The sequence below is a fragment of the Sander lucioperca genome, chromosome 22 (genome assembly GCF_008315115.2).
Source record: "Sander lucioperca isolate FBNREF2018 chromosome 22, SLUC_FBN_1.2, whole genome shotgun sequence".
In the NCBI taxonomy this organism is placed as follows: domain Eukaryota; kingdom Metazoa; phylum Chordata; class Actinopteri; order Perciformes; family Percidae; genus Sander; species Sander lucioperca.
The window spans coordinates 23205788-23232699 of record NC_050194.1 but is presented as its reverse complement, the minus strand read 5'-3'; the positions used below and the strand labels follow the sequence as shown (position 1 = coordinate 23232699).

General features: G+C 40.3%; 1 protein-coding gene across 1 annotated transcript in view; it reads left to right on the top strand.

Moving 5' to 3' along the window:
* Positions 1 to 376: 376 nt before the first annotated feature.
* Positions 377 to 26912, top strand: part of myo1d (myosin 1D) — a 111199-nt gene continuing 84663 nt past the window's right edge. Inside the window, exons 1-3 of the mRNA XM_031314768.2 lie at positions 377 to 914; positions 24560 to 24768; positions 25231 to 25324. Coding sequence (XP_031170628.1) covers positions 820 to 914; positions 24560 to 24768; positions 25231 to 25324 — 398 coding nt within the window. The 5' untranslated portion in view covers positions 377 to 819. The remainder of the gene's footprint in view (positions 915 to 24559; positions 24769 to 25230; positions 25325 to 26912) is intronic.

Genomic DNA, 26912 nt, shown 5'->3' with positions numbered 1-26912 from the left:
GTGGCAGTCTGTTCTTGGTGTTCAGCTCAGCGGGAGGCCTCATTCAGAGTCCACATGGGCAGATCAAAGAACTTCATACATACCTGATAGTTCAATTGATAATAGTTCGAATAGTCAGTAGGTTGAAATGAGAAGGCTGCAGTTTAAGCCATAACTTTCATTCATCCCCCATTGAGAAAATTCTGATGAGGTCTATTTTTTCCTTTTATGGTAACAGAGGGCATCATAAACGTCAGGCCAAAACATTACGTTTTTTCTGCGAGTGTTTCACATCTTGGCCCAGTCATCGCTGAAATATGTATCAGGAACATTGGAGCTGTGGTCTTCAGAAATATTTGACCAGCCTGACCAACACCTCTCCACAGGGCGGGGGGCGGGGATAGAGAGAGGAGGCTTCAATCCCATTGGTGGATGGTCGACCGGGACAACAGGAGACAAACTCCAGGAAAACTGACGGAGCTGGCGCACGATGTAACGGGGAAGGTTACATTTCTGCGTAAGGAGGAAACTTTGTATGGACATGAGGATATTTTGGGACCATTTGCTATTTCTAACAGAAACGCCGGACCTATAAGGAGAAAAAACGCATAGTTTACTTTCACTATTTGAAGCTACAGGGCATTTTTAAACAGTTTATAACCTTAATCAAACATGACTGAAATTACTGTTTGACTAGTGAAAATGCGCATCGACCACACTGCTGTCCACTGAGGAGAGTAGGTGCTGAGAAGCCCGCCAATGTTCACCTTTTGTCGGCACTTCAAAGCAATTTGTTAAAACATTCATCCACGGGCTTCAGTGAGAAAAAAAGGTAGCAGCATGGCAGAGCACGAGAGCCTGGAATATGGAAAAGCAGATTTTGTGCTTTTGGACAACGTGTCTATGGAAGAGTTCATGACTAACCTAAAACTCAGGTAAGCCAACCGTGCAGCGGCCATTTAGTTACCTTTGTAAATCCACTCATGCTCAAGGGAATAAAGGTTGAGAAACACGTCAGGAAAAACTTCTAAAAAAGCTATCTTTTTAGCATCATTTTAGCCGAAAATGTGTTATTTTTAGCCCCTCAACAGGTGCTACCTGGCTCATTCAGAGTGGTGTTTTCTCTTGTATAGCTCGGAATTGGTCCCTACTTAAAATATAGCAATGAAAACGAGTTGCCAAACAACCCAGCATGTCTGTCACTGCACCTGCAACGATACTGTATGTCATTTTGTATTACAATTGTTGGAGTGATGCCACTGCATTCATTTGATGCCCTCTTACGATCAAACCGGTAATTCCCTTCGAAAAATGCTGTGTGAGACTCCACCCAAGACACACACACACCCGCACACGCACACACACACACACACACACACACACACACACACATTATCATGCAGACCGGTTCCTATCAGCTGTGTTGTCAGTGGCTCATTGTCAGCATGAGGTCAAGCATTCTTTGTGAATGAAGAGAGTAGTTGTGTGTTAACATGACGTTTCATGTGGACTGTGACTTGGAATCAGTTTCACCACCTCCTTTCCTCACCTCTGCCATCTGTAATTAGTGCAAACTGATCCCTGATTATTGAGTTTGGAAGAGCTTTTAGTGCTCAGCAGGACGTGGTCATGGTACAGTAGATGTCAAAAGGACATCATTAGTGTAGCTTGCTACAGTTGGAAACGCCTTTGCAATAAGAAAAAGTTGCCTTAATAGTAGATCTTTGACAACACAATGGCAGGTGATAGAACAGTAGTCTAACTGATAACATTAGAAGTTATAGTGTAATATTAACACCATTAAAAGTAAGTTGTTATTGTCCAAGTTTGATAGAAAAGGGTCTGAAACGATCATGTCAAGTCCAAAATCAAGGACTTGTATGCATAGAAAACCAAATATTACTTACTGAATCACGTGTTACCTCACTCTTATCAAAGAGCCAACGATCGTTCAGTAAGTGAGCGGTTTTGCTTTGTGGGAATTGAGTATCATTTTTTTTCTCTGTTGTATGTGGTGATTAAAGCTGCAGACACACCGACCAGACGGCCGACCCTCGGCAGAAAAGGCAGATGGACTGATCAGTCTCCCTGAGTTGGTCAAAAAAGTGCCTCGAAACACACCGAAGAGACGAGACGTAATACGTCTCCATAACAGCAGGCGGCACTAATCTGTATTGTTGCCCAAAAATGAAAACCAGCAGCTGATTGGACGAACGCGTCACGTGGGTCTGGTTTCTCCGGAAATTCAAAGACAGACTGTCATGGCGGCTCGTTCAGAATACGATCTCATATTGTACTAAAATAGTTCACCGACACGTGTTTCTGAAAACATTTTAAGCGAGAAATAGGCCATGCAGTTGCTGAATCTGTCTTCATTTCAGATCAACAAAGGTCAGTTTAAAAGATTTTCGTCAAATTTTGAGAGACTGTAGTCACGCTCATCCGCTCCCCGTTTCCGGGTTAGCACTCTACCAATCAGATGGGTCATTTGAGTACGACTGCCGGCAGTGCCCGCCCCGCCGATTATACATGTCAAATCGGCCAAAATGAAGGCCGACGGACGGCTTGGTGTGTCAGCGCCTTAATGATGACATGGCTTGACCACGAAACTCTGACATAGGCTGTTCTCATCTACAGATGATCCCAAATTGGAATGGTTATTTAATTTTGATATGTTTAAGTGTGCTAACTTGGAGTGGGGGGGAAATTCGATACAGCATAGTATCGCGATATTTTCTGTGGCAATACTGTATCGATACACAGATGCCGAGTATCGATCTACTATTATATACGTGTTGGTCAGTTTGTCTGCTTGACAATCCCATTTCGCAAAAATAAAATTGAGGTTTCCTTTTGGGGACATCATTTGAAATAGGGAAACATTTGAAGTTGGTAAAAGGTAATAAATTGCAATATATCGCAGATTATTGCAATATGTTTAAAATCGCAATAATATCGTATCGTGATGACAATGTATCGTGGGGCCTCTGGTGATTCCCAACCCTACTAACTTTGTCTAAACCCCAGCCTGGAAAAGAAGGCAAGATGGATTATTGAATTAATCATTAATGAGATTTTCCTAAGTTAACATTATGCTTTATCATGAATCTATAAGCTAATACTTTATTGATAAGATGATTAGACTGCATTTATAATGTTGCAACAAGACAACATTGCAATTCCAAGGCCATATACATGACATGACTTAAGCATTGTGTAAGAAGATGTGAACACATACTGTATATGTGCAGAAGTCTTGTAGTGATATGAATTTCGTTGTAGACATGAAGGCCTGAGGATCTGATTTTGTAAGTTATTCTTTCTTTCTGGATTCTTTGTATTGGATCTAGTTTATATTATTTCATAGCAGCCTGGGTATACTGTAGTTGTTTGCATGACAACACTTCATAAAAACTCCTTTGTCATCATCTCACTTGTTATAATTTCTCGGTGCTGACTGCCCTAGTCGTTATAAAGTGGATTTTCAAGCCAGTATTCTAGACACACTGCCAGCAGTGACTTGTAGAATAAATATTTGGAGGGTTTTAAGGATGCAGGTTTCTGTTGTTGGCTAGGCTGCATGTTATCCTTTCTGTGGCCAATTAGAGTGGGCTACAGGGCCTACTTATACTTACAAGAAGGAATGTCCTCCATACCAAAAATGTTGTGATTTCCTTTCTGCCATCAGGGTGATAAATGAAGACGACATTCATCTGCTTGTTGATGAAGTGTAGTGCACCTTGGTGATTTCAAGTACTTTCTTTGCCCTGTGTGTAACTGTTGATAACTTAAATCTAATCCACTGTGGTTCTCCTGCCTTAAGATAGTTTGTGTCGGCATTTCCAAACTTTTCATACTTGATTCTGCATCAAGTATGTTTGTTTTGTTGTTTGGTCTGCCTGCATAGAGATTTTGAAGAGTTATAATATATTGAAATATGTCACAACAGAAAGGAGGGTTGTCTGTGAGAAGTGCTCTATGAGAAGTCGTTGTCAGAGCAGAAATTATTTTGACGACAGACTCTAAAGTACAGACAACGATATTATACTGTAAAGTCAACTATCAAAAGTTTCAATTCCAAGTTATTCTAATTATTGGTTCTTTATTTGTGATATTTTTGTATTTTCAGATGTATAAAATGCCCACCGATGCCAAACATTTGATTTTCATCCTAAATGGGAGAATTAGCTGCTTTACTTTGTCTTACAATACAGTACATTGAACATATTTGTGTTTTGGACTGTTGGTTGGACAAAACAAGACATGATAGCCATTTGCTAATGCTTTGTAGACCAAACAATTAATCGATAAATTCGAAAATAATCAGCAGATGAATCGATAATGCAAATACTTGGATCAATTTGAAGCTGAAAATGTCTGAGAGAAGAGAGTGGCAGGTGTGCATGTTTCATAGAGGACTAGGCAGTTCTGGTCAACAGTGTCTTTATGGCCATGCCTCTTAAATTACATAAGTTGTGGTGGTGTGTACAGAAGCTCTGGCAGCCAGGCAAGAAGGCCTGAGATCAACTAGACTACATCAGGCAGAAAATGGGAGAGAGTTGGGAAATGAGGCCTGTTTGTTTTCCCTCCAGCTAGACAGCTCGGTCCGGAGATGGCGTGTGCAGATTGCTATTTGTAGAGGGTGTGACCAGCCAGGAGTGCTTCCTTTTTGCTCCTTTTCCCATAGTCTGAGGGTGCGCGCATGCATGCATGTGTGAGTGTGTTTGCCTGGGTGGATGGATCGCTTAAAGGAGGGATCCAGAGGGCATGAGGCATCTAATGGTCTCCATTTGTCCTGGTACAGTTATCCAAAACATGTAGGGCTGGAGCACGTCTGCACATCTCTCCTGGGTGTATTTTTCACTACAGTACATGTGGAAACTGCCTCACAGTTAAATGCTTGGCATCACGAAAAAGACCTCCTGCACACCAAAGCTCAGCTCTAGTCTAGACCCACTTAACAAAATTAATGTATTTCTTTTTCTTTCTTTTTTTTTTTTTTACTGGAAAAGGTTCATCAGGCTTGTTCGTTGAAAATCCCTCAATTTCTTTTTTTGAAGTGGGTCAAAAGCCGAGCTTTGGTGTGCAGCCAGCCGTCATTTAGCGACTCGACCATTGCCTGAGTTTGAGGAGCAACCAACTGAATTACACTGCGGTGCAGGGGATTTCTACTTGTGCCATTAAGTGCTTGCCACGTTGAGTTGGTAATCAAGTCCCCAAATGGCTGCATGTGAGGCATGATTTGGAAAAGATTGCTCGTTTCCCCTCGGTGAGGCCAGACATGGTTGTTCAAGTTGACATTTACTTTGTTTGACTTGAGATTGAACTGCGTGGCCTGTTCCAGAGAGCCTCCCGTCTCTAAATAGAGCCCAGCAGATGCCCAGTCTCTCTGTAGAGATGTCTGGTAGGATAAAAGTTCAAGCCAAATTCCTGGAGGGTCTTGGGAATTTGCCTGAATCGACCAGTCAGCAGATAAGATTTCTTGGGCTGAAACTGTGCGGCACAGCCCATTGGACCAGCGTGTGTTTATATAGGAGAATCAACTGATTAAAAATGACTCATGACAGGAAAATACAGCAGGTTACAGACTGAAGGGAATTATAGTATCAAAATACATGGTTTTTTTTTAACGTAGATTGCTCTCTGGTTCTCTAAATTGATTTTTAACTGATGCCCACAGGGATGCCACAAGTCAGGCATAGTTTGCTACAGAGGAGTTTCCTTAAAAATAACAGGGATACAGTGTCTTGCTCATAAGCTCACTAGCTCTTCAGCAGGAAGGATGAATAGATAGATAAATACAGACAAAGTTACAGGAAGCTATTTCAAACTAACAGTAGTGAGCAAAGGAATCTGCACGCTGTAGGTCTAATGGTCCTGTAGGCTTACAGTATGTGTGCCAGGCACATTTTTACTGCAACTAAATGTCTTTATAAGGCAGCATTGTTCTGTCTGTCCCTTGGAATCCAGGAAAAAACATTCCTGCTAAACTTCCATGTGTTTCCCAAACAATTATGGAAGGATTTCTTCAATTCTTCTTCCAAATGGGTGTCTGATATTCCATAGTGAAAAAACTGAACGCACTACACAACTTTTTGAGCAGATGATTGAAAATTGGTCAAGAAGAACGTGTCTGCGCTTCACAGGAATTTGTTTTTAAATTGTTGGGAGTATACGACAGGGGGGGGCTTATATCCCCCTCAGAGCCCAAATGAGTGCACTATTTTTAGTCCGCTTAGCACACAACACAGTCGGATTTGCCCAGATGTGGTATGCCCCCCATAGCTGGTTCAAATATGTTCAACTAGAGGCTAAGAATTCTTAGCTCATGACTGCACCGGTTTTTTGTTTTCCTTGTGGGCTAGAGATAATAATTTTCAAGATTTGTGTATATATAGAATATCATGTCTAATAAGTGAAAATATTGTGCTGAAATTCTAAAGGCTCCTGTTTGTTTGACTGAATGAACTGCTCCGAGTGATTTGACCTTTGAACCCATCTATGGGGAGTTAAAGAGGACTTAGAACAGGAAGTCTCTAATAATATGGAGCAGGCCAACCAAGCAGGAAAGCTGGCATTTCCCCTTGCCTTTGCTCCTCACATTTCATTGTTTCCTGCAGCTCCTCTTCATAGCTGAGTTGAGATTCCTGTGTGCAGACAGGCACAACATGTTTATGAGATTGAAAATTGTGGGGGATTTAATTCTCAGGTGGCATTGAGACATGCTCTTAAAGAGTTAGGTAACACACAATTCAAGCATTCCAAAGTAAAAGTTTGTCGAAAGTTGCATTTCTGGTGTTTCCTGGATATCACCATGAAATTACAGGCAAAATATTCGCATCTGCTGTTTTAAGGAACAATGGCTCTCCTGTTTTAACTGGTATGTAGACTAGAATAATTTGGTGCAGAAAGGGACAACCCAACTCTGTCTCTCTTCATCCTGCAGAATAATCAGAGGGATCAAAGTACCCACGTGGCTAAGGTAGAGTAGGGCTTGCCAAGGTCTAGGGTCAGACTTTGTACTCCTCCTGTGAGATATGGCTCCGTAAATAAGCCTCATTTAAGTCTTAATTTTAAGGGAAAGCCCAGGTCATAGTGAAAACATTTTTGTGCCATACGAGGATCCTTTTAAAGTTAAAACTATTGGCATTTGGCATCAAAGCATGTTTAGCCCAGCGTCCTTTCCTTAGCTCACATATTTGCTCTTTCATGCCTTTGTTCATTCTTCAGCAATAAAACCAAAGTTCATGTGCAGAACACACAACTCTGTCTGACATATTCTTACCGTGCAGCAAAGATGAAAATGGGTGATACTGTGCAGCAAATGCCTCTAAGAATATTTAATCCCAACCCGCTTATTAAAGTTTTTTCCGCTTAGCGTTGGTCAGCGACTGGAAGAGAAATATTTATAGATGAACGCTAAGATAAACGTGTTCTCCTGTTAGCTTCTTGCTCATTTGCCCAGTAGCTCTTTCCGTTGGGCAAGAACATCAACGAGGGAGTACAATGTCAATTACAATCATAGGCTTAAAGGGACAGGATCTGGCCGATTGTGCTAGTAAAATATGCTTATTTTATATTTTTGTAGTCAAAACTTCATGAGAACTTCTTATGTAAGTGTTGCTTCAGTTCCTCAGACTGAGACCCGCGGGAGATTTTGGGCTAATCATGAAGGAGAAAAAAAAAAGAGTCTCCCCTGAACTGACGGATTCATAGAAGGCTTTTGGAGAAATGCCTCGTAGGCCCGCTCCCCTGCAATCCAGCAGTGAAAAGTCCAGTCTCGCCACAAGAATTTCCATACAACCGCCTGTAATCTGAAACACATTACCATCCTTACATAAACAGGGGCTGTGCTTGTGAAGCTTTATTCCCCTCTAAAATAAGTTCACCAGCTCACAGAGACGTCTCATTTGTGGACTGCCTGAGTTGGCAGGCGGGGTCGTGAGCAGGCCATTTAGCACAAGCTCAAGTTTTTTTGCTTTTTTTTTTTGGTGCCTTTTGTGTCATCTTGCCATTTCATTTGGCCACTGCCTCTCCCCTTTTTCTCTTATAACTTTATTCCTCTTATACTATGTAATATGTGTCCCATACGTATGTATAATATGTTTCATCACTGATATTTTAAGTTACAGTAAGAAAGAGATATGGGGTTTAATAAAACCTCGTATCAAACCTCAATATTTCTTGAGTACTGGCCCAAATGTGTCTGTAGCATCAAGTATCAAAAGCATTGTAGTGTCAAGTATAGAAACGTGACAAGATGATTTCTGATGGAGATGTCATAGATTTGTAGATTTTCTGAGCACTCCATCCATCTTCGTCCGCTTATCCGGTGTCGGATCGTGGGGGGAGCAGCTCCAGCAGGGGACCCCAAACTTCCCTTTCCCGAGCCACATTAACCAGCTCCGACTGGGGGATCCCGAGGCGTTCCCAGGCCAGGTTGGAGATATAATCCCTCCACCTAGTCCTGGGTCTTCCCCGAGGCCTCCTCCCAGCTGGACGTGCCTGGAACACCTCCCTAGGGAGGCGCCCAGGGGGCATCCTTACCAGATGCCCGAACCACCTCAACTGGCTCCTTTCGACACGAAGGAGCAGCGGCTCTACTCCGAGCTCCTCACGGATGACTGAGCTTCTCACCCTATCTCTAAGGGAGACGTTTTTTTTTTTTTTTACAATGAAGAGTGGAATAAAAAAGAAAGTATCTCTGGTTCTGCTGCATCTTTTTTGATACTTTACCTTTTTACCTGTTCATCATGAGTCCAACAGTGTTATAGAAGTGCAATGACTTGCATACCTTTTAATATGATAATAAAAAAATAGTGTTAGGTTTTTTCTCCTCAAACTAAGGTTTTGATATCAGTACCAAGACTCAGGTATTGCATTGCCACCTGTATTGAAATGATCAACCGATACCAGCCCGAGGCTTTACCTCTGTAGACGGCTGAGAGGATGAAACCGTCTTGATGACTCTGTTTATCAGTGAGGAAATGTAAGGTTTCAGTCTCCGTTAAATGCTAATAAAATCCTGGTTGTCTCTTGGATATTTAGTTAATAATCTGGATTATCTTCATCACCTTTCCCATAGTTACTGTCTCACTAGAGGATTTAATGTTGTTAGGCGTCACATTAAAGCTGTCTGGCTCATGATTTAACAAGCAACCGCATCCTCTGTCTGCAACATTAACCCCAGACACAACACCCGAGAAGCCTTGTTCTCCGCCCCCCCCCCCCCCACACACACACACACGCACACACACACACACACACACACACACGAGACACTCTTATCTCTTATCTAAGCCTCGTTCACTGAAGCAGTGAGTGTTAAGTTTTTTTCAGGAATCGGCTTGCATCATGTGGCGTTATGTGTGGGAATCCCTAATGATGCATGTGACTCAGATGGATGGATGTGTGTGTGTGTGTGTGTGTGTTTTGTTTGTTTGTTTGTGTTCCGTGGCTGTGATGTCATTCTCTGCCTACTACACTGTTGCATTGTTCTCTTGTCCACCTGTTGGAGTTGTGCCCTGAGCCGCGGTGGGGGGTGGAACAGCTTACTCACTTTCACAGCCAGCGCCTCCCATTACACACACACACACACACACACACACACACACACACACACACACACACACACACACACACACACACACACACACACTTTTTACTGAAACTACTCAATGCACTTTTAAATCTTTAAACTGTGGTTGAAAGTAGCAGAGTACATTTACTCAAGTGCTGTACCTGAGTACAATTGTGAGGTACCTTACCTGAGTATTTCCCATTTAATGCTAATTAATACTTCTACTTCACTACATTTCAGAGGAAAACAACTTTTTTTTTTTTACTGCACTTCGTTTATGACAGCTGCAGTTACTAGCTACTTTTCAAATTAAGAGTTTAATTTAAAAAAACAAACAAAAGCTTATGAAATACAAAAGAAAACCCCTGACGAAGTTGCAGTTCCACCAAAGGGTGATTTAGTTTTTTCTTCATTCCTCCTTCCAAGTTCAAATTCAAGTTTATTTAATTATCATTCCAACTTTATCCATACAAATACACATGAATGAGATGTCATTCCTCACACGACATGCAAAACACAAGACATTTAAAGTGTGTTGTGTTTTCATTGATCATCTCAGAACTCCTCAGAGTTATCTTGTGACCCTTTTGAAGGGGGCCTCCAACCTCCTATACATTAATATCAATAATGTAATATATGATCACAGGGGCCAAGAACTTTTGATACTTTAAGTACATTTTGCTGACTTTTGAATATAAGACTTTCACTTGTAATGGAGTATTTTTTTTTTTTTTTTTTTACATTGTCGTATTGGTACTTTTACTTGAGTAAATGTTTTGAGTACTTCTTCCACCGCTGTCTTTAAATAGAACAGGCCTTTGCTCTGTATAGTTAATAATCCCATTGTTTCTATCCCTGTTCATTTTTCCCTACTCCGTCTATTCTCATGCTGTTATTCTTTGTCTGTTTTTGTGCTCTTCCCTGCCCTTCTTTTAGCCCTGATAGAAATAATGGTGCCTTCCTAAAATAGCCCGTTGACTAATGTCTGGTGGTTATTTTGTATTGTTTCCTTTCTCCTCTTTTTTCTTTTTCTTTTTCTCTTTCTCCAAATCCATCCAGTCATCCCTGTTCATAGCCAAGCCCCCTGTGATTTTTACATCAGCTGCTTCTGGCCAGTGTGTTACAACCTATGGTTAAAACATAAACAAGTTCTCGTGTGGCCAGGTTAGCTCAGTTGGTAGGGCAGGCGCACATATATAGAGGTTTACTCCTCGACACAGCGGCCACGCTTCAGCTGTCGTGTAAAATGGCCAAAAAAATTATCTAAAAAAAAAACAAAACATAAACAAGTTCTGCATGAGGCTACCAGCTGGGTCCAAAAACCACACCACCACCCCGCCGTTCATTTCACTGGAAAGCCCTTTTTATTGAATTTTGGAAATTAAATCAGATTAAAATCATCTAAATGCATGTTAGAGTAACAGGTGTGTGTGTGTGTGTGTGTGTGTGTGTGAGTGAGAGAGAAGGTGTGTGGGTGGAAGGCTGCGATCCCAGTCAGCAAAGAAAGGAGGGTCAGCCACCTGATCTTCAGCCAGGCTGTTTACACATGGCTCCCATTTCCCATAAGTATCCAGACCTGCCAGCCTCATGGGAACATCCTGTTGTGTGAATGGAAACAACATATGCTGCTAAGTACTCTTCAAGTGTTATGGCTTTGTCTTTTAGTGTGCTTGTTGCACTGTCGCCACCGCAACTTGAAGATGATTGTTTTTAAACTCCTTCAGAGGGCAGGCAGCAAAGATGTAACTTTAGCTAAATAATTTCCTGTCACCATTAATGCCTATTAGAAGTCTAAATTCACTTAATGTAAACTGAACACACCCAGGTCTACCTCCTACGTACTGGATGCAGAGGTGAAATTGATATCGATTCAAACGCTGTTCTTGTGGAATCTGACCTGAGACTGACTTCTGTAGAACAATGTAAAGCTGGGAAAAAGGGAGCCTCTTTATTAAAGCTGGTGAAACGGATGTGGAAATTCTGCCTTGACCGGTCTGTGAAGTGTGTATTTGAAGTTGGTTTATAAACAGGAAAATGTGACATGTCACACTACTCAAAGCATCTTGAATCTATTACTGGGTGATACGGTTTGAATCAATATCACAGTATTGATATCAGTTTTCACTATCGATATATGTATAAAAAAAAAAAAAAAATCACAGATAAAATGATCATATTGATGTCCAATGCAATGAATCATCTTCAACTGTTGCATGTATTGCATCTGACAAAACTCTGAACATGTAAACAACAAACACCTAAAGTTATAATCATTAACATTTTGTAATGATATTAATGGCTGGTATTATATCTGTTATAGCCATTAAATGCACACGTAGTAGGTTGCATTGTCAGTGGCGGACTCTGCCATTCCTGTGGTGGATACAAATGATTTGCACATGCACAAGGGATTCACAGGAAACCAATCATGCAGATTGAAATTCAGAAAACATCACTGTGAGCACGCAACAAGTCTTGTATGACTATGTCTTACACAATCCGTCTCCCTTGCTCAAGGCCAACTGTGTTGTTAGCAGGGAAACTACCTCTTCTGATTTTGGGAGGAGATATACAGTATGTGGGCCTGAGGGAGTGTGGATGTGTTATGTGTTGATGGCAACATCTCCTACAGACAGTCTGGGAGCTGCTGTTTAGCACTAAGCAGGCTTTACAAAGCAGCGGAAAATCCCCTAATGCAGAGCCCAGATGTCTGACGGCTGCAGACCGTGAAGGAGGCCTCTGTCACACTGTACATGAAAGAGTGGAGTAGAGCAACACTTTTGACTCTTCTGGTGGGTCCCCAAAATGAAAACTGGAGCAGAGTAGATCTTCATTAGCCACTAAGGAGCAATAACTGTCATAGAGAATTGATGGATGTATGTCCCATATTACGCAATGACGAGCCAAGTTTACCCGTTAATCCACAAGACCTCATCTTAATTTCCTCCCTGGGCTGTGTCCCAGCTGCTGCAGCTGACCGTCTTGTGCAAATCAGTTACGGCTAAACTACAATAACTATCTTCTCGTTAGGGCTGGGCGATCAAAAATCAAATATCATGATATAAATACCTCAATATTGATATTGTGACAATATTGTAAGCTATAATGACTAAGTGGGTAAAGGCAAATAATAGAGCTGGGAGAGTTTTTAAAACCGAGAAAAGACAACACTCATGTCATATTACCATATCCAAAAACTAAGAAGATATCTAGTCTTAGTATCAGTATATCACAGTATCGATATATCGATATATTGCACATTCCTACTTCTCATTGATTTTTAGCACTTGCATGCACCTGTCCCTTTCGACCTGCACATTATCTTTGCCTCGCATCTCTCCATCTGTTCCGAATGGACTCCTACCTGCTGTTCTGTAAGAAAACCAGCTTTTGAATGGCAAGATATATCTTACCCAGCCAGCAGCCGTATGGATAAGCCCTAAAGCATACTGCTGTTGGTCTAAACAAGTGCAGTGATAGCAATGAACTCTGAGATAAAAGTGGAACAGGCGCAGATTATCTCCCGACCCTTCATAATTCCTACAATGACCCTGAAGTTCAAACACATAATGATGACGACACGTGCCGGCTCAATATGGGCCTCCACACTGAACTAATATAGGACACAGTACAGTTTAAATCAGATTACTTCATTACTACAACTTTGATGGCTCACAGAAAGTGTATTTAAGTCTCGATAAACGTTCTCTGTAGCCTTGAAATTCTGTTTTGAATTGAACTTTACGAGAACTTTACAGGCTGATAAAGTTTTTACGATGCATCATCGATACAGTACAATGAGCAGTACTTTTCATTTTGGAATCGCTCAGCATATGACCTTATAACTTAAGTGACAAATTTGGGTGTTAAAGGCAGACAATTATGTCATAATTACACCCGTGTGTCCAGCCTCAGGGTAGAGATGTTGAGGGTGGCATTCTCACATAATTCTTTTACTCACATTTACCTCTTAATTATTTTCTGTTGGGAAGAAGGGAGGGATTGTTGGTGAGAAAATGACATAAATCGCTCGCGCTCCTCCCTAAGTTAACCATAAAAGAGACCCACCCAAACAAGATCGGAGACAGTGGTTGTGCTCGGCTTTGCTCTGTAATTCACATCTGAAGGGAGTGTGTGTGCATATGTGTATACATGCTGTAGGTTTGTGCATCAGTGTGTGTGTGTGTGTGGCATTAGGGTTCCTTGGGTATTTTTGGGGCAGACAAAGTTCTTTGGTAGAGTGAAAAACATTGGTCACATTTCCCCTGTGTTTTTGTGTAAGCCTAATCTTTGAAGTTACTTTTTAACATCTTTGCACAGTTGTCTGTATCTGATTTATTTTGTGAGTGTATGTCTGAATGAGCAAAGGTGGAGGGAGGGAGTAGAGATGTTGGTAGAGAAGTTAACGATACCGCCAACAATTTCTATTTCTGTCAACATCGTGATTATAAGGGCTGGGACGAAATGAAAATTAATTGTTTTCTAAAAAGAATGCACATCACAAGTTAGTCAGTCAGTCTGACATTTATATCATTTGTAAAGAAGTACATATTTTTTTCTGCATTTTCTGTTTCAGTCAGAAAACGGATAGTATATGTAGTCGCGTCAGCATTACCGTACAAACAGAAACTATTAAGATGAACCATTGTTAAAAAAAAAAAAAAATTGATTGTAGGTAAAGGAATCGATTTTAAAAATCGTCGCAAAAAAAATCACGATACATACGATTTTCGATTCCCCATGCATTTTATATGAGTGACAAAGAAGAAACTCACTGCATCGAGATTGCACACATTACGTTGTTCTTCATGGGTCGCTTCGACTCTGGCCATGGTATTTGTTAGTCGTAGTGCAAAGAAGGTGGCTTATAAGAACCCAATATGACTGAGAATGACTCAGAATGGGCCTTTGGGGGGGTGACTACACACGATAGAAAGCATGATCGGTTTGCTACCGTAAAGGCAATAAGTCTGTGTTACTTTATTTGACAAAAAACTATATGCATTTGCCTGTTATTTTTGACTATTTCATAAACAAAAATGTCTATTATGCTTAGTAAGTAAATGAAACCCCAATCAACAGAACTGCTTAAAAAAAAAAAAAATATTTAAATATCACCGGGAGGTCCAGGACAGCCAGACTCTGGACGGTAAAACCGAGATAAGCGCTCCTATTCAAGTTTATGTTCTGCTTTTTCAACTGATGTTTGGTAAATTGCTATTAAACACAGTCGGAGGATTTGAAGTGTTATAGTTTCTCTCAATTCTGATCATTTTAGCACTGGTAATTTTTTTTTTTTTTTGGGGGGGGGGGCGCTAAAAATTCCTCTATGAAGGAAAAGCCCTGGTTCTCATCTAAAGTACGGCTTTTTCATTATTAACACCCACCAAGAAACACTTTGTTCAGAAACCACAAACTTCGTCTTCTATACTGTACAGGCAGATCTGATCATAAACTGAAAGAACCAAACAAATTGCACACTAAAATTCAATTCATGATTTTTACATAATGGAGGACCAGAATGTTGTAAATACAAGTGATCGAGGTGCAGATTTTTTTTTTTGTTCCATTCTGTACTATTAACACCCCGAAGAAAACACATTTCCAGTCAACTGTCTCAAAAATGTGAACAACCAAGCTGCTGTTGTTTTTGGAGTTTTTAGTGTGTGTGTGTGTGTGTGTGTGTGTGTGTGTGTGTGTGTTCATTCTTTTGCAGAATCTTAAAAAGCTGCCGATAATAACCAGCACGTCCCTCAGTGGGAGTCTGACTCTACACCATTATTCAGAGGTCTCACAATTTATGATTGCTGCTTGCTTGCTTGATCTTTTTTCCTCCCTTTTTCTCTTCACACCTTCTCTACCTCCTCTCTCTCTCTCTCTCTCTCTCTCTCTCTCTCTCTCTCTCTCTCTCTCTCTCTCTCTCTCTCTCTCTCTCTCTCTCTCTCTCTCTCATTTCCTGGCAGCTCTTGGGAGGGGTCCTTTTGGAAATAGATCACACAGCCGCAGGTCACAACAGTTCAGACACACTTCCCCTCACAGCTGGACAGACAGAAAGATGAAGGGGGAAACGGAGGATGATGCAGAGGGAGTTGCACTGTTACACCTGAAGATTTATGGACCCTCCCTTCCAGTTTTATGTACTTTCAAACTTTAACGCATATCTCAACCTTTTATCCAACCCGTGGCTTCACATTGCTCAATTCAGTCTGATAATTAGAAAACAAACAGATGACCATGTTACCAAATTTAAATTTCATTTCCATGCAATCTTCTATTATGCCTATCATGGCCCATAAGGTTCTCTAATCTCTGTTCTGTGTGTCCATTTAAATCCTCCTAAATGAGAGTGGAACAGATGGTTCAGCCAACCCTGTATCTCAGTTGACACGCTCCAACTGATTGATTTTTCTCTTCTCCCCTCTCCACGGGAGGATAATAGACACAAACATGATTCGTAGATGCTATTTATAAACTCAGAGTTGGGGAAAAACACCAGAGCACCTGTGGGCCTTACACTGATTGAAACTCTGCCTGTGTTGCTCTAAACTGTGCAGCAGCTTCACAAAGAGTCGTGTTGATGTTGGATGGTTAGACTACGGTTTGTTTGTCCAGTGTGTAATGTTTAGTTATTGGGTGGGAAAATGAAAACTACAATGCCAGACTGACACTCCCGATGATAATATTTATACAAATATCCCCTCAACGTATGCTTGAATGCTATTCTTGAAACAGAATCTAGCAATATTGCTAATCTTCCAGTAAGTGCTATCTCTGTAGTACAGCTGGGGAAATTCAAACTCATTGTTAGGGTAAAAGTAAGTCTCTACCTAGACCTACATTGAGTTGGACATTACTGAAGACATTTTAGTTGAACTAACTTGACTAATGGCCAGGATGTTGCCTTGTTGAGCTCGTAGGGCAGCAGGCAACATATCAATAAAGCATCATATAAATAAAACATGTTGAAACACAGACAAAGATCATAAACATAAAGGGTGAGCTAACAACTGAATGTAATATTGAAATACAAAGATTGCAAAGAAAACAATAGGCTCCAGAAACAGTTTTTCTTTATGGTATATCAACTTTGTCAGACAGCTAATATCGGTAAAGGACAGAAAGCATGCAACAGATGTTACTAATCATTAATCATTAATGACAAATATACAAACTAGGCCTGCACGATATTGGAAAAAAACTGACATTGTGATATTTTTTTTCTCCATGCGATATATATTGCGATATGAAAAAGACAAATTTTTACAAGATGACATAAATAGTTCTATTTGGAAATAATAAATAATTCTTGACTACTGGGCTGATTTTGTGGGAGAGTGCATCTACATAGAAAATAAAAATGAAAGAGCACTGTAACTACTCTTCTGAAGTGATTTTGTAGAGGGAAATTAGATGGTTAAATACACTGGTTGACTGACATGACACCATTGTATTCATATAATATTATCAATCCAGGCTAAAGTGAATGATAGTAATAATGCATGTTGCTTCCTCTAAATTTCAGGTTGTGGTCGACTAGCGTGGCCTGCTTGTTTGTTTGATAAATTGATCAACATTGATTGTGATTGGTGGTTTGCTGTGCATGAAGAGCCTGCATGTCACGCACTAGCAACAAACTGTGTATCCAAGAACACTTAAATCAGAGTAAATTACGTTATATCAGACACAGACTGCTGTTGTAGATTAGTGTTACGTTTCCAGCGTCGCGGCTCCGAACCGTAACGCGGCTGCGGCTAACTATATTAGCTTTAGCCTGGCTGGTAGCAAGTCAAGTGGGTTTTATTGTCATTTCAACCATATACACTGTATATAGTGAGACAAAACAACGTTTCACCAAGGGTCAAGTGGTGTTACATTTAAAATATATAGAAACGAGATTTGAGACACACATTATAGATACATAAAGTGCAATTACTACTTAAAGTAGTGTATTTAAGACAGACAAGGGACAGGACAGACAACAAAAGACAGGGCATAAGTAGACTTGTAACACTGATTGTTATGAGTTAGGTTCACAGTGAGGTGGAGGTAGAATATATACTGTAGAATTATAGAATTTAGCAGCAGAGAAAAAGTGCAGGAGTGCATTTCAGTTCAGTGTGAAACATTTGCATCATCTTTTGTTGTTCAACAGTCTGACTGCTTGAGGGAAGAAGCTCTAACCCATTCTGGAGGTGCGGGCAGTTAGACCTGATGGCAGTAAGGAGAAGAGTGGGGCGGGTGTGTTGTGTCCTTAACAATGCTTATGGCTTTACGCAAACAGGGAGTGTTGTAGATGTCAGAGAGGGAGGGAAGAGAGGCCCCAGTGATCTTTTCAGCCGTCCTCGCAATCCGCTGCAGGGCCTTTCGTTCTGCAGCAGTTACCAAACCATGCTGTGTGATGGCACTGCTGAGGATACTCTCAATAGTCCCTCTGTAGAAGGTTGTTAAGATGGGAAAGGGGAGGTGTGCTTTCCGCAGCTTCCGCAGAAAGTACAGGCATTGCTGGGCTTTCTTTGTGATGTATGTAGTGTTCTGAGTCCATGTGAGGTTGTCTGTGATGTGAACGCCCGGAACTTTGTGCTCTAAACAATCTCAACTAGAAGGTCATAGCAGCTTTATGCGTGAAAAATGGTTGGGATATGTTGTGATAACGTTGCGTTAATCAGGTGATTTATTTCATCTTCGCAGCGAACATAACACACTGACCACTGTAGCTTCACTACCATGGAAAAGTATGTGCATCACTGTGTCAGCAGCAGCTGCCGCTTACGGTACTTTTCTACACACGGAGAGCCTCACTTCCCATAACAAACCCCGTCGGACTAACGTTACGTCACATACACACACACGCTGCCCACATGGCTACCTGTCTTAAAGGGGAAGGGTCGCCGGTAACGATCATGTAAAAGGAGAATGGTGAAAGTTTACTTTTCTATCAAGCAGCAAAAAAAGTTTTAGCATCAACATCGCAACGTCCTGCGATGTGACTGTCGTGCATGCGCACATCGCGATGCAGATGATGAAACAAAATATCGTGCAGCCCTAATACAAACCCACATGTGATGAAAACGTCCTATTGAGCCGCGAGAGCACCACAGGAAAACATCTTCAGTGATTTGTGTCAGTGCTCAGCTTGCTGCTGGTGGTAAACTTAGGTATATATTTTTGGGTTAGTTAGATATTTTTCATAATTACAACCTTGGTGAAATGGATGGAAGATATGGATTCAATCCCTTTTCATAGTACATGTCATTTTAAATATTAAAATATACCAATGGGTGACAAATGACTGTAAAACGAGAACAAAATGAAGTGCCTTAGGAAGGCGCTGGGTCACCACATCTCTCAAGACCAGCTGTAAAGTTTCTGTCAGTGTAACACCCTCATTGGAATCAGCTCAATGTCCAATATGGAAAATACCTGTGTGGATAGCAGACCCCTTCTCTCTATGTATACCCAAGCTTGGGACACCGGATACACCTCTCCCATCACGTAAACCCATTGTTAACAATCCCCCAGAAGCTATTGTACATGTGCGTTAGGTGGGCATCTCGCTGTGTTGGCCCATGTACGGGGAGACGTCTCAGACAAAGACCTCCGATTGACATTTGAACAATGGAGCTGGCACACAGCAGCCTCCTGACTGAGGGGAGGGAGGGCACAATGGCTCTTTTTCTGTAGCACCAGGGGAGGAAGAGCCAACAGCATGGTAGCTTAGCTGCTCAGAGAAATTATAGTGGACCTGCTTATTTTATGCAATTGTTACAATGTGATGTATGCACGTGTAAAACTGACCGGTGGTTGTTTTAAGTTTTTGATGTTCTTTATTATGGGTTTGCTTTTATATATTTGATATATATTATATGGTACACACACAGCCACATAATTTGTTAAATAAATGATTTGCTGTGATGCAAAAGGGATGATACGTGATATAATTTGTGGTAAATAGGCTTAAACATGCAACATCTTCATGGTATGCAACATTGATGTTTAGATTCTGGCAGTTAGAAAGTAGCATTATATAACACTGAAGCCTTTCTTTATCCTACCATGCCCTGATCGTCCCACACTGTCCAGGACACATTAGCATCCCATGTCATTGTTAGCCAGTCGTGCCAGTATGTGCATGGTCTGACATACAATATGAAAACTCGCACACGGATGAGCTAATACGAGCATGTGGTGAGCGCATGCAGCTGTGGTAAAGCATTGTTGTTTCCAGCTACTGCTGTAGTTAGAGATGGCCCGATACCATTTTTTTTCTTCCCGATATGGATTCTGATACCTGAACTTGCATATTGGCCGATACCGAGTACCGATCCAATACCAGTGTGTCATATATTTTATTATGTTTTAACAACTGTATACTACTATCCCTGTATGGATGTGATATGATTTCTATCTTTGTTGTCGGTCTGGCTCAGGTTAAACTCTTTGTGAAACATGAACAAACACAAACAATGAACGTCACAGAACTTTCTTTTATTATCCAGTTTGACACTCAGTTATAACGGAAAAAGAACATAAATAAACTACTTTAATGTAGATTTTCTTTAGGGCTTTATTACGTGGTATCGGATCGGTGCATAAACTCCAGTACTTCCTGATGCCGATACCAGCGTTTTAGGCAGTATCGGAGCTATCAGTATCGGAACATCTCTAGTATGAGTGTAGTGCATGTAATCCCGCCTCATAGCTTTGTGTACTCTTCCTCTTTCGCTCGTAAATGTACTTCATTTCAATTAAATCGTAAGCATTCTATGATGGTATGAAGTCCTACCTACTTTTACATTCCCCTTCCTGTTTTGTGTTCCCACTAAAATGCATTAACAAGACACTTTTAAAAGTTTAGAGAAGATGCAATGGATTGAAAAGGCCAAGGCTTGTTACCATTTAAAGAATCAAGGTTTCGGAAACACCAACAGCCTCACCCTTAATGTTTTGGTTGATGCCCAAGGCCCTCTGGAATGACAAATATTGTGCTCATTGCAGCAACATCAACACTCTTCAGTACTTGATTTGCAGTTCTACCAGCAAGTCTGCAAAAAGAAATTATATATCAATATCTGGCAAGCCTTAAGCAAATATAAGTGCTTGATTGATTTTATCTGGCAAATGCTTCAAACCCACAATCACAAATGCCTTGCGTGGGCCTATTAGGACCGTTTTGGAATAATATGCTTTTGGCCTTGTTTGCAAGGCAGCGGCAGACTAGGTTTGGCAGCTGTGAAGAAAGAGGCCATTCTTCTTTTGAGAGAAACTGGGATCCTACTCCTCTTTGGAGTGGAAGGAAGTCAGGCAGGCGGCCTGGGGTAGAGAGAGAGAGAGATCGAAAGATTGTGTGAGAGAGTAGAGCACAGAAAATAAGATAGAGCTACAGCAGATCTCCAAATGTTCTGGGCATCAATTACACCCATATAATAATGAAAATGAAGTTTAATTATATAGCACTCATCAAAACCAGAGATTACAAAGTGCTTTAAAGGACAAAATGAAAAAAGAAAGAAAAGAAAAATATACACATATGTTGTATATGAATTCCAGATAAACCAACCTGCATACTGTTCACATGCAGACAGGTGTGATTGTTGACCTCATTGGGTGTTTATTAGTAAGGATCGACCGATACTGGTTTTTCAAGGCCGATAGTGATTATTAGTAGTTAATGAAACCGAATAACAGATATTTGGATCCAATATGCATTTACAGTGAAAATGGAAATCTTTAAGTCAAAATTAATGAATGTTACAAACTCCAACACAAATCTTTGTTTAAATGCTTTAAGCAATTATTTAATAAATTAGAAACTTTCAACATAATACCCAGTAAAAGATAGTCAGATAGTGTTGTGGGCGGGACATTAAGTCAGACTCAGTGGTGAGGGAAACCGAAGCAGAGGGACAGACACAGAGCTGTAGCGGAGCCAAAGTAGACCACTTTTTATTTAATTAACTTTATCAGTTATTAGGCACATAATACGCCGATACAGATAATCTGCAAACGCGGGCTGATAATCGGTCTATCTGGCGGTCTTTCCACCAGATTTTAGAACCTGCTGCAGGGATTTTCAAGATAATCAGTGAGCCGAACACCAATGTTGGGTGAGAAAGTTCTAGCGTCCTCCCAAAGGTGTTGGATGGGGTTGAGGTCAGGGCTTTGTGCGGGCCTGTCAAGTTCTTCCACACCAAACTTCAAAAAACATTTCTTTATTGAGCTGGCTTTGTGCGCAGGGACATTTTCACATTTAAACAGGAAAGAGACAAACGCAAACTGTTGACACAAAGTCAGAAGCACACTATTGTCTATAAAAGCATTGTATGCCGCAGCAGTAACACAATGGACAGAAATGGGGAGAAACATTGGTGTCCAACATAGTGACTTCCTTATTGACAGTGATAGAGGGTGTGAAGGACAGATGGGAGTTCAGTGTTCTAATATCTATGACTCATTTACTAATGTTCAGCTTGTTATAAAGTCCAGTCAAGTGTTGTGATCACAAAGGTAACATTGTTTTGTTACTGAACTACATTTAGTCTTGATTACAAAATAAAATTTTATAATGTTTTAAAATGTTTACATTTTTTGAATTTCCTGCATGCTGGATGTCCCTGAGTGACCCCAAGGGCAGGTCTGCGTCCAGCTACACTGTTGTAGTTTCTAGGAATTTAATTGGCAGGTGCAACCCGAAACAATGTAACATTGATTTGTATGGGGCTGCTTTTTATATGAATTGCATTTTTTTTAAATTATTGCAATTCTGTAATATAATAACAATTGCGTATTTTCATACTGGACTAGACAGTACCCTAGACTGAAACTAAAGGTTTTAAAGGAGAAGTTTAACATTTTTGGAAAAGCACTTATTTGCTCTTTTAATTTTTGTTTTTTATTAATCTTTATTGAACAAGGACCATGCATAATAACATAAATGCCGAACTGAGAAGAGATGATTTATGCCAGATTTAGATCTGCAGTCCCTGAGCTGGTACACACAGAACAGTCACCAGACACTAAAACAATAATTTGCATTCAACACCATTACACACTCTCTATCACACTAATTATATACAGATAAATCTACGAGCACACATCAACATATAAATACCAGCACATTCAGTACAGTATACAATTACAACTATTAAACTATTACAACTCTTTGCCAGAAAGCAAATTAACGTATTTCCTAAATGTCAAACTATTCTTTTAATGAGAAAGGCAATGCATCTCCAATTCTTTGTTACTACTTTTAAAAAGCCAATGTTTATTCTTTAAAAGGTGTATTTCTAGAAAAAGTGCAAACTTCAGCCTGTGTTTTACTTTTTTTTTTTTTTTTTTCTTTTGTTATATCAGAAATATGGGTTTCTTTCAACCAAATTGCCCAAAAATAAACTGGATGCATGGATGTGCTTCGCAGGTCGAATTAATGATTACTTCCATTGAATTGTGGGTGTTTTATTCAATTTTACAAGCATTAGAATTTTTTTTTTTTAAAAGGTTTCAAAACAGTATCCCGACTCAACTTTAACAAAAAAACATTCCGTGATACACTCCAAATCCTCTGAACTATCCGTCAAAAAAAATTCATAGTTACTGCTTTTTGTAAACTCAATAAAAGTTTTTTAAAAAGCATCACAAGCATAAAAAAACAACAACAAGAGTTAAACATGTTTTTCTACTTCCTTCCCCTGGGCCTGTGACTGCCCTGCCAGTAGTTTGAATCTTGGCTTGCATGGAGTTAGTGTCACTCTCACGCACATGTGTAGGTGCTCATAGGTGAGCCTGGAACGGTACTTGGTTTTAATAAACTTCCTAGTGGAGAAAACTGACTCACGGCTGTAAGTCGATCCAAACATGGTCAAGGTGTGTGTAGTGCTACGTTGGCTAGACGCTGGGAAAACAGTCTCAGACACAGTGTAAAGCCAGAAAGTCGCAGGTCAGTTGCTCCATGCTGTCATCTCTCTCACACCTCTCTTACGCTGTTATTCTGTCCGTGTTCAGTAGCGCTGCAAAGGTTAATCTATTGATTGATTACAACTATTAAATTAATCGTATACCATTTTGATAATAGATACATCGGTTTGAGTCATTTTTTTTATTTTTATGAAAAAAAGTTTTTTGAAGAAACAACTCGCACATCCAATAATTCTTCTGTGCGTTGGAAGATAACATCAACTTGGAAACAAAGGAACAAATCCTGCACCATGCTATTGCTATAGCATCACCTCTTATTTACAAAAACGTAGGTTTCGGTCCCTCCGGACCTTCATCAAGAGTATGAATTTTTTTTTTTTAAATCTGGCACGACCTCTTGCTCACCTAGTAGAGTGTAATCCCTATGTAGGCGGAGTCAGTGGCAGCGGCCCGGGTTTGAATCCGACCGCGGCCCTTTCCTGTCTTCAAGCTTCCCTATCAATTAAATGCCATAAAAGCCCAAAAAAAGCTGATTCCAGCTTCTTAAATGTGAATATTTTCTATTTCCTTCACTCCTTTATGACAGTAAACTGAGTATCTTTGAGTTGTGAACAAAACAAGACATTTTAGGACGTCTTCTTGGGCTTTGGGAAACACTGATCGACATTGTTCACCATTTTCTGACATTTTATAGACCAAACAACTAATCGATTAATCAAGAAAATAATCAAAAGAGTAATCAACAACGTACTGTGTACTGTCCTCTCCAGTTTACTGTCTGCGAACTGCGGTCTGCCATTTGGAGATTCCCGTTTTAAAGTATGAAGTCCAACATATTCCAAGACATTGAATTGCAACTGTGCAATGTTATGTGTTTATCATCCCACATGTGCATGCTTACAGTATAAATAAAGAAAGCGATGTTTCAGAACTTTGTGTTTTACCTGCTTGAACACAGAAAGACCCAACAGTTACACACCTTGAAAAAAAGACTCATTATGGAGTGAGTGTGGTAATAAATTATCAAATGCAAATAGAAGGATATCTGATATTTGATTTCTAAATGGCCCTCTGATGTGTCCTCAGGTTTGAGAAGGGGAGGATCTACACCTACATCGGAGAGGTGGTAGTGTCCGTCAATCCTTACCGTGCCATGAACATCTACGGCCGCGACATCGTAGAGCAGTACAAGGGCCGTGAGCTGTACGAGAGGCCGCCCCACCTGTTTGCCATCGCTGACGCTGCTTACAAAGCCATGAAGAGGAGGAACAAAGACACTTGTATTGTTATCTCAGGTAACAGGGGACGCCCACCTGCATGGGCCGCACAAAGATGTTTTACTCTCTTTTGTATTCTGCAATTCACATGTCACTTTTGGATCGTATTTCTTCTGAGCATTTTTCTGTCCTATTTCCTACTATTATGTACAAAAAACGTCCTGCTAAATAATACTCTATTTCCTCTTATACTTAGGTGTTTTTCTTTCCGGAAATATGTTCTGGAGGAAATGTCTTGAAAAATATTGACCTCTGTTGAGTTAATGCAAACAATCCACCTTATTTATTCTAAAACAAACATTGTTATGTGATCATAAGCTGTGTGTCAGTGTGGAGACACCATGCAGAGGATGAAGCACCACTCAGTGGTCAGAGTGGGAACTGAGCCCCTCTAAACCATGATGTCATGTCATGAATCCCCATACCAAAAACCAAATACCACCCCAAAAATGTTCTTTGTTCTGTGTTTTTTGTTTGCAGGGGAAAGTGGAGCAGGAAAGACAGAAGCCAGCAAGTACATAATGCAATACATAGCTGCTATCACCAATCCCAATCAGAGGGCTGAAGTTGAAAGGTGAGCTGCTGTTATCGACCCTGTTGAACCTGAACACACTGCAGAAGCTGTGCACAGGCTTGGTTTGGTGACTAAACAAAAAAACAGAAAACCCAGTCATACCGTGCATATGGATATATGTTTTGCTTATCCAAGTGAGACCAGATACACGAGATATTTTAATGTGAGGTGAAAACTGTCAAAACGACACCCATACAGTTTATAACAAATATACTCTTTCTCAAATTAGAGTTTGTACTATGGTTTCTACCCACAAGAAGAGTTGTTAAAAAGGTGCCCATTATGATTATCTATTCTCTAGGTCACCTTTTCTTGTCTTATCACAGTCAATGTAGTTAGAAGTAAGCCATTATCATATTCCAGGAATTAATACCGCTAGTAGTCAAAGTCTGAGATCACAGAGAGATAAAGTTACAGCTCAACAAGGCTTTGGACAACATCACTGATAACTGACAGCCCACACCCACTATAGCAGAGGAGAATATTATTGCACCAAATTACAGAAGGCTTATTTTGAGGTGTGTTGAAATCGACTAGATATATATTAGAAAGAAAGCAAGAGATGAGCTTTGTGAAGAAAATGTAGGTCAGCGATAAAGATAAGATGTGTGCATGTAAAAGGTTTTAAGATCAACCCAAATACAATGTGCTGCCGATACATTTGAACGTATAGAAAGTATGAGTACAGCTGTACACAACTAAATAAACATTAAATACCAGAGAGGACATAATAGTGTAGAATATAATTTCACATGTTGGTCATCTTGATCTAATTTGGGTCAAAGGACAGTCAGTCCCCATGTGACAGGAATATGTGTAGCCTGATGTTTGAACTCTTATACAGTATATATTTCACAGAATCCAACCCAGTGTCAGATTTCACTGTAAAATTTCCTTTTAAATGTACTTTTTTCTTTCTGCTGCCAGCTAACTTTTGGTACCACAATATTATAACTTTACACACCGAAAAGCTGTAATGAAAGTTCAAGAGATGTGTGAGATGATAATGTCGTTTGAATGGTAACATTAGCCTTCAAGTTTTGAAACTTGGTGTAATAAAGGTCACACTTTGTAGGAGCTCAGTCTATTACCGTAAGCTACTGAGATGACTAACCCAGGAATGACCTGGCTGCCGCTGCTGTGTTGTGTTCAGTACAAAATCTGCAGGCTGTTCTTCGGCTGCAGAATAATGATCTTGTTATTGCTTCCACCGTGCATAAATATGAAAGGGTCCATTTTTTCAGTTTCGTTTGGTACATCAAACTCTCAAGCTATAGCTAAACAAACAATCTTCTAGTGCCACCGTACTCAAAAACCCCTTTGCGCTTCCGGGTCAAACACCTGACAGCAGCGACTCTCCTACCTTTATACCTGAGCCCTAGATAAACAGCACAGTGACACCCAATGCACAAACAGTAAATAACACTTCATTGCGATTATTATATTCAATAGTATTGAGATTTTCTTTTTTGTCTTTAATAAAAACAAAAGTTGAATAATACACTTCTAGAGAGAAAATATCATGAGACATTTCTAAAAACTATTTTTTTTTCTAAGAGGAATGCACATCACACGTCAGTCAGTCAGT